This window comes from Sciurus carolinensis, chromosome 17 (assembly GCF_902686445.1).
Source record: "Sciurus carolinensis chromosome 17, mSciCar1.2, whole genome shotgun sequence".
NCBI classification, from domain to species: Eukaryota; Metazoa; Chordata; class Mammalia; order Rodentia; family Sciuridae; genus Sciurus; species Sciurus carolinensis.
The window spans coordinates 12,792,352-12,807,356 of record NC_062229.1 but is presented as its reverse complement, the minus strand read 5'-3'; the positions used below and the strand labels follow the sequence as shown (position 1 = coordinate 12,807,356).

Sequence of the window (15,005 nt, the reverse complement as noted above, 5' to 3'; positions counted from 1 at the left end):
GAACACTACTAGCTAGTTGACTTATAGGCTGCTCTAGAATGGCACAAAGTTAAGCAGTGCTAATCCCTGAGAGTAGTGTGCATAGTACACAAATGGGCATGCATGATAACCAGGGACAATCCCTAGACCTGGACATTGAACAGACTCAGAGATATATTGTGATCTCTGAAGAATTGTTTCCAGTTTTTTGCAGCTCTTTCTATTGAGATGGAGTCTGTTTCTTCCTTTGTTTCTTGGTTGACCTTGTAATTTTTAAAAATTATTAATTAAAATTATAATTTCATTTGGCATTTTAACTGAATTGAATCTGTGTGCTCCCTGTTCAGCCTAGTGCATGACCTGCAGGGCTGGGGACTGGACCTGGGATCTGGCACATACCAGGCAAGGACTCTACCACTGAGTTATATTCCATCTCCTAGGAGTTTAAGGTTTTGTTTGGTTTTCAGTGCTGGGGATAAATCCAGGGTCTTGCACATGCTAGGCAAGTGCTCTACCACTGAGCTACACCCTAACCCTAAATTAAGAACTGAGGAAAGGGACAGCCTGAACTTCAACAATTACTTCTAGTCCTCCTCTTCCTCCTCTTCCCTCCTCTTCCCCCCCTCTCCCCTCTCTCTCCCCGCAACCCCCACATCCCCACCCCTTTTTTTATGCTTTATTTTGAGATAGGGTCTCCCTGGGATGCTTAGGACCTCATCTTCCCCAGTTGCTGGGATTATAGGCATGCCCTGTCTTGACTGGCAGTCTCAAACTTTCTTGGGCTAGATAAGGTAATACACTCAGGACTTCTGCCAGTTTTTTTCTTGGTCATTGTCTTCATTAACTGCATGCAGGTGCTCAAGCCCCAGATGGTGATACGTGAATACATGGGAGCAGTGTGTGTGTACGAATCCGTGCACGATGACTCATTAATGTGGAATGGCTTCTAGTATGTGTTTGTGGGAATAGTGTGCTAGTCTGGATCTGCTTGCCATCTTTTTTTGTAGTATCCTTTAACAGTTTTCTGTGGTTTGGTGACTCTGTCCCAAAGGTCCATGTCTTAAAGGCCTGATCCCCAAGGTAGTGCCTTTTTAAAGTGGGGCCTGGTGGGAGTTTTTTAGGTCATTTGGGGCATCTTCCTGATGAGGATCAAGGGAACTTTGCCTTTGAGTCCCTGTTCCTGGCTCATAATGTAAGTGGTTTGCTCCACTGTGTGCTTCCACCTTGATGTACCATCCTTGCCAAGTGCCCAGTGCTGCAGGGCTACCCAGTCTTTGGAACCTCTAGAGTTGTGAACCCAAACAAATAATTTCAACCACATTGGAAAGAACGAAGTTTCCATCTACATTAGTAGAGCACATTATCTTTTATATAGTAGTTCTTATAAAATCCATTAAAACACTATTAGAACTAGTAAATTAAGCAGGGTTACAGGTAACAAGGTGAATAAGTAAAAATCAATTGTATTTTCACACACTATCTTTTCACATATATTGTACTATCAGTACATTATCAATCCAAACGTGACATTAAGCTGGGCATGGCGACGAATGCCATATAATCTGTGACTCACAAGTCTGAGTCAGGAGGATCACAAGTTTGAAGCCAGCCTAGGCAACTTGGTAAGTTGAGGATGCAGTTAAGTGCCCTTTGGTGGTTCTTCAATATCACAGTAGTGTGAGTGTGCATACACACGTGTGTATAGAACTTCTTCACCTTGATAAAATGAAAAGAATTTAAAAGGTACAATGAGCAGAGTGCCCGTGGTGTGCTCCTGTAGTTCCAGCTACTTGGGAGGCTGAAGCAGGAGAATCACTTGAGCCCCAAAATTCAAGGAGAGACTGGGCAACATTTGGACAGCATGTCTCAAGAAACCAAACGGGTTGGGGTTGTAGCTCAGTGGTATAGTGCTTTCCTAGCATGTGTGAGGCACTGGTTCATTCTTCAGCACCACATAAAATAAAAGGTATGTCCATCTACAACTTAAAAAGAAAGAAAGAAAAAAAAAAAAAAACAATTGCAAAGGATTTGAATAAACGTTTCTCCAAAGACATACAAATGGCTAAAAGGCAAGTGAGAAGATGCTCAACATTACTAGTTTGAGGAAAATGCTAATAAAAATATCACTTCATACCATTAGGATGTTTAATATGAAAAAGATTAGCAAATCTAATACCATTAGGATGTTTAATATGAAAAAGATTAGCAAAAGGGTGTGGAGAAATTGGAACCCTGGTGGGAATGCCAAATGTTGCAGTGTCTTTGGAAATAGTTTGATAGGTTTTAAAAATCTTTAAACATACTCTATGAATCAGCAATTCCTCTCCTGGGTATATACTCAAGAGAAAACCATGTATGCACCAAGGGATATATGTGAATTTTCATGACAGCATTAGTCTCAATACAAAGTAAAAACTCAGATATCAACTAATGAATAGATAGTAAAACATGGTATATATCCATAAACAATATTATTTGGCAATAAAAAGAAATAGCTACTGCAACGCAGATGAACCTTGGAAAACATGCTAGGTGAAAAAAGCTGTTCAAAAAAACTTGTTTTTATTCATATGAAATGTCCACAAAAGGTAAATCAGTAGACAGACAGTAGTCTTATGGTTGCCTTGAGATTGAGGGGGGAGGTAAGCGAAGGGTCTTGACATCTGAAGGGTTCTTTTGGGTAATGCAAATCTAAAATTATGGTTTCACAACACTGTACATGCCTTAAAAAGGATTAAATGGTATAGTTTTAAGTGGGGGATTTGTGTTTTATGGGAACTTTCTCTTTTGGGGTGGCAGCCAAGCCCCTCGTCCTTGGCCTCCGGGGGTTCAGGCTCCAACGGGGCCATCTGCACCCTCACGCTGGGAATCTGCCAGCTCCGCCCTAAGTTGCCCCGCGTGCCCGAGGCCCGAGCCCCGCCCTGCGGCCCTCGAGGGCGGAAGGGCGGAGCGGAAGTGACGTCACCAACGGGCTCTTCCGGCGTAGGCTCTGCGCGGCCAAGTTCGGTTTTTCGCTTAGCTGTGGTTGATCTCCCTGCTTTGGGGAGGCAGGGCGGAGGGACGCTGGCAGGGCTAGTGGAAGTGCGAGGGCCGCGCGGGCCTCCGAGGAGGCGGCGCTCGCCGGGCCGAGAGGCCGCGCGGCGTCGGCGGCGCTCGCCGGGCCGAGAGGCCGCGCGGCGTCGGCGGCGACGGTGCGGCGAGGCACTTCCTCCGGCCGCCTCCCGAAACTGCGCTGGCCTCTTCCGACGCCGCCCCGCAGGCCTTGTGGACTCCCCCGGAGGAGAGCAGTTTGCCGCGGTGGGGTCAGGTGGGCGCGGGCCCGCGTCCTCCCGCTGCCCGGCCTGGCGCGTCCGCCGCGTCCGGTGAGCCCCGGGGGGAAGTTGGCACCGAGGGCTTCTTCCTGCTTTTGCTGCAGAGGTTTCATCCGAGCACTCGGTTTTCTCTTTGCACATCCCTTGTTTTTGGCAATGAGGTGGAAAGATAAAGCTGCTTTTGTAGGTGTGTAGGGTGTGCGTATTTCTGTTTGTGAGTGTAGACTGGCGCCAGCAGGTGGGCACCTAGAGACGGCGCCTGTGGTCTGCACCTTTACCAGGCTTCGTGGGCGTTAGCCCTCAGGATCCCTCAGCGGGTCTTGGTAGGTCAGTTTGAAGAAAATACTCCAGTGGGAAGAACTTATTTATATGACTCTGTGTTGGTCATTAGGTGTATTTTATTTTTATGTGGCACAGGGGTTTGAGCCCAGGTGCACTCTGTGACTCCGCTACATCTCCATTCCTTTAATTTTTTAAATTTTGAGACAGGGTTTCGTTAAATTGCTGAGTCTGACCTGGGATTTGGGATCCTCCTGCCTCGGCATCCCAGATCCCTGGGATTACAGGTGTGTGCCACGGCGCCTGGCTCAGCAACTTAGCAAAACCCTGTCTCACAATAAAAAACAAAGGGGCTGGGATGTTGCTCAGTGATTAAGTGCCCCTGAGTTCAGTTCCCAGTATGCGTGTATGTATGTATAAATAAATACACACAAATAAATACACAAACACGAATACACATTTATGAATAAATACATAAATCACTCAATCATAAATGTTCCCAAATCTGAAAATATTGAAATTTTAAACACTTCTGGTCCAAAGCATTTTGGATACAGGATTTTCGACTTAAAACATCTGCAACTTTTAACGGAATAAGATGTGTTTTGTTATGGTTCTGATATATGTGAAGAAGTACCGTTTTGGTTTATACTTTGGGTATCTGTAGGAGATTCCCAGAGGATTTTTTATTTTTTTAAAATTTTTTATTGAACCATTGTCAGAAAAATCAAAATGGAGCAATATTGGTTAGGGCACTTAAAGTGGAGTCAGAGGCCATGTCAAACCAGGATTAGGCACATCCACAGCTCACCTGTGGAACTGAGCTGCTTGCGCATACCCATCTGAATACATACTGGACTTTGTGAATGGGGCTGCACTACAACTTTGGAAGGAAATTCACTGGCCTTCCTAACAGTTTGTGAAACATCCCCTTTGCTTCTTGAGAGTGTCCAACTCCTTTCTTCCAAGACAGTTTGGTTCTTGCTGCACCAATCACAATTCTTGACAGATGAGCTCCAATTAAACATCCCTGCAATTTAAGCTATTAAAAACAGCCACCACATCTCAAACCTACCAGTATGTTTTCAAGCTTGAATTTGGTATTGCCCTGATTGCAACCCTGTATCACCAAATAAATTCTCTCTCTCATTTTTCCTCCACTAGGTTGAATTTTCACCTCAGTGAACAATTTGAAAGGAAAAATTTTCAGATGCTGGTCCCATAGTTGACAGTAAACTCAGACATGGGACCTGTTGACTGCCTAAAGCTTCTGTTGTTTCCTGGGTCCCATCCTTTGCTAGACCATCCTGGCTAATGGATGAAGAGTAGCAACTCTCTGCTAAGCGTCTTCATGAATGATGGTCAGCAGTGCCGTTTTTGTAGTCTACACACTCATTATTGTTAAGTTAATCCTAAGGGGCTGTTTGGTTGTCAGACCTTGAATTGAACTGCAAATCACAAGTCCTCTCAGAGGAATCTCATCTCTTACCACAAAGTCCTTGTAATTGTAATTATGTAGTTAGTTCTGTAACAGTTGTAATGGTTAAGGGTAGCATTTACTTGAACCCACTTCTTTTTTTTTTGTTTTCCCTTTTGATTCTGGGGATTAAACCCAGAGGCGCTTTACCACTGAGATCTATCTCCAGCTTTTTTATTTTTTATTTTGAGACAGGGTCTCATTAAATTGCTTAGGGCCTCACTAAGTTGCTAAGACTGGCCTCAATCTTTTGATCCTTCTATCTCAGCCCCCCGAGCTTTTTTTTTTCTATTTAGTACCAGAGATTGAACCCAGGAATGCTTAACCACTGAGCCACATCCCCACCCTTTTTAATCTTTTATTTTGATACAGGGTCTCACTAAGTTGTTGAGACTGGCTTTAAACTTTTGATCCTCCTGCCTCAGCCTCCTGAGTTGCTAGGATTACAGGTGTGGGCCACAGTGCCTGGCTATTTGGATTTCTAAGGCAAGTGCTTTATCACAATCAAACACAGAGAGTAGCCTGGTTGATACGATCCTGCCGAATGCTTTTTGTTTGAAGAAACCCAGCTCTAGGGCTGGGGTTGTAGCTCAGTGGTAGAGCCCTTGCCTTACACGTGTGAGGCACTGGGTTCAATCCTCAGCACCACATAAAAATAAATAAATAAAATAAAGGTATTGTGTCCATCTACAACTAAAAAATAGAAAAAAAAAATCCATCTCTAACCAGGTGTGGTGATGCACATTTTTAATCTCAGTGACTTGGGAGGTTGAGGCAGGAGGATTGCAAGTTCAAGGCCAACTTCAGAAACTTAGGCCCTAAGCCACTTAGTGAGACCCTTCCTCAAAATTACAACTAAACAATGACAGGGTATATAGCTCAGTGATAAAGCACAAAGAACCCCTGGGTTAAATTCCTAGTATAAAAAAAAAAAAAAAAAAAAAAAAAAAAAAAGGAAAGAAACCTACCCAGCTCTATGGTCAGGCCCAAAGGCTTGACTGATTACTTCCAAATTCTTATCTCCTGACAACACTGTCTCAGTTTTGTGAGAGACTGGGTCTGGAGATAGAAAGGGAACTCTAATAACATATATCCTATAGTTGATAGAGTTTCTAAAGATGGCTGTACTTGGAGGGAGCCCCTTCCATAACACTGGGCCTCAGACCTTGTTGGAAATGGTGTTATTGCAGCCTCCAGGGAGGTGAAGTTTGCTGGGTTGCCTGGTGCAAGGTAGGAGCAGCCTCAGGGAAAGCAGGAAGCCCAGAGGGAATGAGGGCACCAGTATGGGTGCAAGGGCACAGCAGGAGGTCATGTGACTGCTTTCTTGGTGTCAGACGAGCTGGGGCTGATATGTAAGGCATAGGAGACAGTGTTCCTACCACCCTTGCACTTTTGAATAATTCAGTACATTTCCTGAAAACTGACGTATATTGTCATGGACAGTTATTTAGCTCTAATCTAGGGGATGGAACCCAGGGCCTCTCACATGCTAGGCCAGTTCTCTACCTCTGAGCTACACCTGCTGCTCTAATCTAGGTATGCTTTAGCAGTGTTGAGAAGAATTTCAGTTGTTGTCCAACAATTATAGAATGTCTTGGATGACTCAGGTGCTTTGCCAGCTAAAGGGGGACATTGGTGTCCAAAGGGGATACAGTGCTGTACCTTGAGATGCAAAAACTCTCCAAAGGAAAGGTGGTTGCTGTGTCACATGACATCATCTATAACATTCTTAGAGGAACATAGAGTTTGTTAAGGTTTTTTTTTCCTTCCAGAAATATTAGAGTTCAATGTGTATCCACCCAATAAATTTAGTTACAAGATGTATAAAAGTGCTTTACAGACATGAGAAGATATAAACATGACCATGACTCCAGTAGATTTTAACATTTTCTCCCAAATTGTTTCTTTAAATAATAGAGAAAAATTAGGATATGCACTTGAGATAGATGAGCACAGCACCTAATGTATACACCCAGGATCTATATGTAGGTAGAAATGGGAAGAAATCACAGGAGACAATGGTATGAGAATGGACTGGGAGGGGTGAGAGGGCTTTCTAGGGAGATGAACATGTTTCGTTTCTTGTTTAGGCTTTTGATTATTCAGGTGTATGCAATGGTCAGAGTTCACCCTCTGAATGTGTATTTGGTTATACATCAACCTCAATTTTTAAAAAATCCAGTGTTCTTTGTAGTGCCAAAAGACTACACATATTTGGGCATGTTTAGCCCAAGGAGCTCCAGGGTGAGACCCATGGTGGTGGGTACAGTTTATACTAGGAATCTGGGTAGGTGGTTCTTGTAATCCAATGTTACTTCAGTGTTTCTGTCTTTTTATAGAACAAGCTTTGTGTAATTTTTGTGAGGTTGAATTTGGTTCTTGGTTAATGGAACTATGGAAATGTCATTATTTGTCATCATTTGAATACCACGTAAGTCAGTATGTGGGCTTTACTTACTCAAGATTGTTATTTTTATTAAAATTAAGTGAAATTTAAAAATACTGTTCTTCAGTTCTAGTTTCATATGAAGTGATCACTAGTGGACACGTGACTAGTGATCATTGTGTCACACAGGGCAGGTCTAGACTGACTGCTGTTCAGGTTAGGAAGTACAGATTGAGCATTCCTAATCCAAAAACCTAAAATCCAAAACTTTGTGAGCACATGACTGAATCCAGTAAATGCTACTAATATTCCAAAGTCCCCCACAATTCTGAAATCTGAAACATTTCTGGTCCCAAATATTTTGGATAAGGAATACTCAACCTGTAACAACAGTTGTAGTAGATCTGGTGTTAGAGGCACCGTGATGGCATCCAAGTCCTCATTCACCACTTCCTAACTGGATAATAGACTGAACCCATTACCAGCATCCTCTAAATCTGAGTTTTTCAGTACTTGTAGGAATAGATAAAGCCAGATACAGGGACGCACACCTGTCATTCCAGCAATTTGGGAGGATAAGGCAGGAAGATTGCAAGTCCAAGGACAGCCTGGGCAACTTAGCAAGATCCTGTCTCAGAGATCAAAGGACTGGGGTGTGGCTTAGTGGTAGAGTGCTCTTGGGTTCAATCCTCAGTACCCAAAGTGGGGAGGGTAATAATATCTACTGTAAAGGGTTATTAATTATAAGTGACCTTATATTATATACATAAAGCTGCTATTATAACTCTAGTCTGGTCTTTCGTAAATAGCAATTGATGTTACTGAGAGTATGTAGTACATTGTTTTCAGTCTTTCACAAATGACATCTACAAGGAATGCTAATGTATGATGTTTAATTATTAATAATTAATACCTGTTGATTGATGGTGATGTGAACAGGACTAAGTTAATCCTGAATAAAGAGGGATGAAGGAATGAAGATGGCACTGTTGGTGTAGCTTCATAAGCTGTCCTGAAGTGCTCTCTGACTCAGGAAAGAATTTTTCAGATGCCACAATGTCATAGGATGGCAGCCATTGATTTGTCCCGTGGTAAGTCCTACTGATGATATTTTTCAGAGATTCTCTAAGGTTCTCCCTGTGTAGAGTCCAGTGCACTCTCAGGAAATGAAGTTGGCCAGGGAATTTTGTTTTCAGTCAATCCCTTGGGGAGAAGTGCTGTAGAACTTCTTCATGATTTTTTTTTTTTTTTTTTTTTTTTTTGGGTGCTGGGGTTTGAACCCAGGGCCTTGTGCTTACAAGGCAAGCACTCTACTGACTGAGCTATCTCCCCAGCCCCCATGATTTTTTTTTAACCAGTGCACTACAGTTGTACATAATGGTGGGATTTTTATTACATATTAGTGCATGCACACAATATGACAATATAATTTGGCCAGTATCACTCCCCGGCATTTCCCCCTCGCTTCCCTCCTCCCACTCTTTCATGAGTTTTATTGCTGTGGGTGAACAGTCACCTCTCAAAAGGCTAGAACTTTCCTCATGTTTAATGGGATTGCCATCCTTTTCCTGTGTGGGCAGCATGGCACACAGTCTCCTTTTCTGGCTCTCGGTGAGGCAGACTGCTGTGACGTCCATACGGGAGTATCGTGTACTTCATATTGAGTGTGCAGGGTTACACGGAATTTCAAACTAGGATGGAATGACTTCCAGGCATGTGAATTGTGGAAGTTATGGGCAGCTCTGAGATCTCATGCTGTGTTAGTCAGCTTTTCATTGCAATGAAAAGCTGTGATCGAAGTACATGACAAGAACAATTTAGAGGGGAAAAAGTTCATTTTGGGCTCACAGTTTCAGTTAGTCCATAGTTGGCTGATTCCATTGTTGTGGGCCTGAGGCAGGGCAGAATTTCATGGTGAAAGGGTGTGGTGGAAGAAAGTTGCTTAACTTATGGCAACCAGGAAGCAGAGAGAAAGAGAGCAAAAAGCTGGGGACAAGATGCAATCCCCAAGGGCATGCCCCCCAGAGACCTACTTCTTCCAGCTGTGCTCCACCTGCTTACGGTTACACTTACTGATTCATTTAAGTTATTCATCTGTCAAATGGATTAATCCATGGATGAGGTTACAGCCTCTGAACATTGCCTCACACGTGAGCTTCTCAGGTGACACCTCATAGCCACACCAAAACACATACCTTATTTCTTTTCCTTGAGGTCTTTTGTAGAGGGACCCAGTTTGCCTTAATGAAGACAAGATAGAAGCAGAAAGGAAGATGACTGTCTGCCAAACTGTGATCAGGTATGCAGAACACATATCCTTGTACAAAATCCTGAACATGCCTCTAGTAAGGGGACTTGTTTTCTTCAACTCATAATTATCTTCAAGCTTCTTATTGTTTGAGGTGGGTTCTGAGAGGTGTTTCTTCCCCCACCTGGGATTTTTTTTGAGACATGTTGTCTAAGCTGATCTCAAGCAGTTCTTCCATTTCAGCCTCCTGAGTAACTGGGACCACAGGCATATACCACCATACCTGACTTCTAGAACTCCTTAAAGCAGATAAGGCACCACTCAGTAACTTAAGTCCCTAATTGAATTTCCCCAGGGAGTAGAGCCACTCATTGGCATAGAATCACCCTGAAAGTCTTCCTAGTATTTCATGTTTACTAATTTATGTTCCCTCATGGTGCTGACTTTCTTATTTTGCTGAGTGCTCTGACAGATGGTGAAATGAAAGTGTTTTTTTTTTTTTTAAAGAATATGTTCATTTGTTACTGTTTATTAAGTATTTACATGGTACTCAAGAATGTGCTACAGTAGAGGGAAATGAGATGAGTACCTAATCTGGTTGTGTTGAGAGAAGATCACATGTAAGAAGTGCCGTCGGAGCCATATAACTAGAGGAGATGGACAGTGAGTGAGTGTGCATAGAGAAGAGTTCCTAGCCCCACTGAACCCTGGGGTAGACAATGAGAGACCTCTGAACTCTGTACAGGCTTTGGTCTCACTTCCTCATCCTCTAGTGAACATTGGCAGATGTGTTACTTGGCTCAAACCAGCATGTGTATGATGGTTTAGGACTTGGTGACCTTTGATGATGTGGCTGTGAACTTCACCCAGGAGGAGTGGATTTTACTGGACCCAACTCAGAGAAACCTGTACAGAGATGTGATGCTGGAGAACTATGAGAACCTGGCCACAGTAGCATCATTCTGGGTAGCCTCTTAGGAAATATATTTTGTGTGTATTTACTGTGTTGCAGTATCAGTGAAGTCAACTCTGAATATAGTGGGAAAAAATAGAGACACAGCCTTTATCATAATAGCTTTTAATCTGCAGCAACATCACCATCACTGTTTGAGATTGTATTTTCTCAGTCTCCACCTTTCACATACTTAGAAACTCTGCAGTCAGGGCCCTGTCATATGTGTTGAGCAAGTTCTCCAGATGAATCTTACACACTTAAAGATCACAGGTGTACTAGCTGGGATTGTAGTTCAGTGGTAGAGTGCTTGCCTAGCATGAACAAGGCCCTGGGTTCTATCCCTAGCACTGCAAAAAAACCAACCAAACAAACAAAAAACAATCAGGTGTGATTTTCATTCTCCATGAATGAAGATGACTGTTTCACTCTATTTCCTATTTGGATTAAAGGGGGGGGGGGAGGGTCTTAGTGCTTTGTAAATGTGAACATAAGCCTGAATTTGGGTTTTAGGGGTCAGAGACAACTAATTTTGTGGGACATAGGCAGAGGAGATATTTGTTTTTTTAACCTTTTGAAATAATTTCACTGCTTTCATTAGAACTGTAGTTCTTGAATCATGAGAAGGTTTATCATCTCTTCCATTATTAGCCTCTTCCATGAATATGTCTTTCCCTAGGTACAGGATGTCAACTCCTTAAACCCAGCCTAATCTCTTGGTTGGAGCAGGAAGAGTCAAGGATAGTGGAAGGAGGAGTTCTTCAAGGTGAGTGTTCATTGAGAATACCCCTGGTCAGTAAATTCACTCTAAGTATAAAGAGGAAACTTTTAAAGATGCACTTGATCTCAGAAGCATCAGGTCATTTTTATGAGAAGTTAGGAAATCTTCAGCCTTCTGTACTCTTACTGTGCCAACTCAGACTTTCCTATATAATCTCAAAATATAACCTGTTGCATTTCTTCTTTAGATTCATTGTTTTGATGTATGATTCTTGTCTTTTGTTTGTTTCCTTCCAAGATAAATGTTCTTTGTATTCATCACCAATTTTTAACTTTCATAGGATCTATTGATAATAAAGCATCTAAAATTTTGATCCCATGTCCATATCTTTGCCAGAGTTTTGACATAGTAAAAATTGTGAATTCTTTTTTTTTTTTTTTTTTTTTTTTTTGCTTTACTGTGTTTAATTTGAAAACAAGTGTAAATGATCCCTATCATTTTCACCTTTCTATCATTTCTGTCTCCAGACCCTTATATATCTTTTCCTCTTTTACTTAGAATGGAAACTGGGACTTAAAATCAAAGGGGCTGCACATCAGCAGGATTTTTTGAGGGAACAGACCTTCAGTGAGATACTCATGGTAAGACTAACAAGGGATATTTCTAATTTTCTAAAGTCAAAGAAGACTGGGAATTCCATTATAGAAAATCAGAGTGAGGGAGATTTGAGAGAAGGAGCAGGACCAGTGGCTCTGGAGGGAAAATTGGAATATGATGAATTTGGGGGTGTCCCAAACCTAACTTGAGAAACTTGTTGCTCCTGAGTTCCCATCAGTACATTACCAGATATGTAACTAGATAGTTTTTGTTTTTTTTGTTTTGTTTTGTTTTGTTTTTTGCGGTGCTGGGGATTGAACCCAGGGCCTTATGCTTGCAAGGCAAACACTCTACCGACTGAGCTATCTCCCCAGCCCTACTACATAGTTTTTAAAAGACTGTCATTAATCTATAGAAATCTTTTAAGTTTAGAATAGATGACAGAGTATACTGGCAAAAATATTCCATCATTTCACTTTAAAGAAATCAATAAGCCATTCAGGGTGGTGTATACCTGTAATTCCAGCAAGAGACCAAGGTGGGCGGATCACAAATTTGAGATCAACCTTGGCAGTTTAGTAAGATTGTCTCAGTAAGAAGGGTTGGGGATGTAACTCAGTGGTAGCGCATGTCTGGGTTTGATTTCCCATACCATGGGGAGGTGGGAAGGAAAAAGAAAAAGAACAAATAAATCAGTAAGCCAGAAATGATACTTGCTTATAGTTCCAGCTACTCAGGAAACTGAGGCAGAGGGTCACTTGAACCCCACAGTTCTCAAAGCCAGCCTGGACAACATAGAATCTGTCTCTAAACAAACAACAACAACAACAACAACAACAAAAAAAAAAAAAAAGAAAGAAAGAAAGAAAGATAGAAAAAGAAATCAGAAGAGCAGAAGCTGTATGCATATAATGACAATGGCAGAATGGAGACCATCATAATTTTCAGTCTTCAGATGCATGTAATCTATTAATGAGTCTGAAAAATACTTTAATCATTATTCATCCCTTTATCAACAGGCAAGAAGCCACAGTGAAGGGGAACTCTGTGACTGTAAGCCATGTGGCGAATTCATCAGTGGGCGTACTTGCTTTAAGTCATATGTGAGAATGTAAAATACAGGGACCACTGCTCATTGTGATCAACATGGAATAGTCTTCCTTTCTTTGCACAAGAGAACCTCTACTGAAGAAAAACTTTTTGTGTTGAATCAGCGTAGCCAAACCTTCAGCTTGCCTCCCAAAGCTACTTACCAGAAAATGTGCACTCAGGACAAACCCTTTGAACACAGTGACTGTGGGAGAGCTTTTGTTGATCCACTGCACCTTCAGGCCCATAGAAGCACTCACAATGGAGGCAAACTCCATGAACTGAGGGAATACGGGATGAATTTCATTCACTCCACCAGCCTTGCTGTGCATATACAGACACTCAGTGCAGAAAAATCCTATAAGTGTAAGGAATGTGGAAAAGGCTTTAGATATTCTGCATACCTAAATATTCACATGGGAACCCATAGTGGAGATAACACCTATGTATGTAAGGAATGTGGGAAAGCCTTCACCAGGTCTTGTCAGCTTACTCAACATAGAAAAACTCACTGGAGAAAAACCTTATAAAGGTACAGAATGTGGGAAAGTTTTCACTGTTTCTTCTTGCTTAAGTCAACAGGCTAAAATTCACATGGAAAAGAAACCCTGTGAACGAAAGAAATGTGGGACTGTTTTCAAAGAGTCTTCACAACTCACTGAACATGTGAAAAACCACACTGCAGAGAAGCCCTCTGAATGTAAGGTGTGTGGAAAATCCTTCAGAAATTCCTCATGCCTTCATGATCACCTTCAAATTCACACTGGAACAAAACCTTTCAAATGTAAAGACTGTGGCAAAGCCTTCACAGAGCGTTCTGGCCTTAGGAAACATTTACCAACTCACACTGGAGAGAAACCATATGACTGCAAGAATTGTGGGAAAGCCTTTGCTAGATCCTTCCGCCTCAGCGAACACATAAGAACTCACACTGGAGAGAAGCCTTTTATATGTGTCAAATGTGGGAAAGCATTTGCTATTTCCTCTAATCTTAGTGGACATTTGAGGATTCACACTGGAGAGAAGCCCTTTGAGTGCAAGGAATGTGGGAAAGCATTTACACATTCCTCCAGTCTTAACAATCACATGCGAACCCACAGTGCCAAAAAACCATACATGTGTCTACAGTGTGGGAAAACCTTCAAGTTTCCCACATGTGTTACCCTTCACATGAGAATCCACACTGGAGAAAAACCTTATGAATGTAAGCAGTGTGGGAAAACCTTCAGATATTCTAATTCATTTCAATTACATGAAAGAACTCATACTGGAGAGAAACCCTATGAATGTAAGGAGTGTGGGAAAGTCTTCAATTCTTCCAGTTCCTTTCAGAATCATGAATGAAGGTATGTAGAAAGGAAACCGTCAATATAAGGAATGTGGGAAAACCTCAAGGTGTCCCTGTTCACTTCAAAGACTTGAAAAAACTCTGTGAGTGTAAGGAATTTGGAAACATCTTCACTCAGGTCTTAACAAACGTGTAAGGCTTCACACTGAGGCCAGACCATATGTAGTTAGGATTGTGGAAGAGATTTTGCTAAACTCTAAAGATTTACTGTACACATCAGTAATCTCATTGGAGGGAAACATTATGAATGTAGACAGACTGGTTAGTCCTTCCTTAATTTCACAAACCTTAATATGCTGATGGAAACTCAGTGGTGAGAATGTTTGTGTTTAATGTTATGGTTCCCTTTCTTCCAGATTCATATTTTGAAGTCCTAACTCCTAGTTCCTCACAATGTAACGGACATTACACAGGTGAGTAATTTAAATGAGGTTGGAGAAAATAAATGAGGCTCTTAGTGCCCAATACAACATCACTGGTATCCCCATAAGAAAAGAAAGGACACCTTTACCCCCACAAGACCATGAGGAGTCACTAGAAAGATGACTGGCTTTCTGCAAACCCAGGACAGAGATCTGGAACATGTCCTCCTGTTATGGGATCCAGAGGAAACCAACC

General features: G+C 42.0%; 1 protein-coding gene across 1 annotated transcript; it reads left to right on the top strand.

The window, feature by feature from the left end:
• Positions 1-2,594: 2,594 nt before the first annotated feature.
• On the top strand, positions 2,595-14,756 carry LOC124968075 (zinc finger protein 266-like). Its single transcript, XM_047530446.1, is given in 9 exon segments — positions 2,595-2,621; positions 2,779-2,961; positions 3,056-3,088; positions 3,125-3,341; positions 11,312-11,398; positions 11,912-11,994; positions 12,970-13,550; positions 13,552-14,385; positions 14,744-14,756. Coding segments are annotated over 9 exon segments (2,058 nt in total).
• The last annotated feature ends 249 nt before the right edge of the window (positions 14,757-15,005 follow it).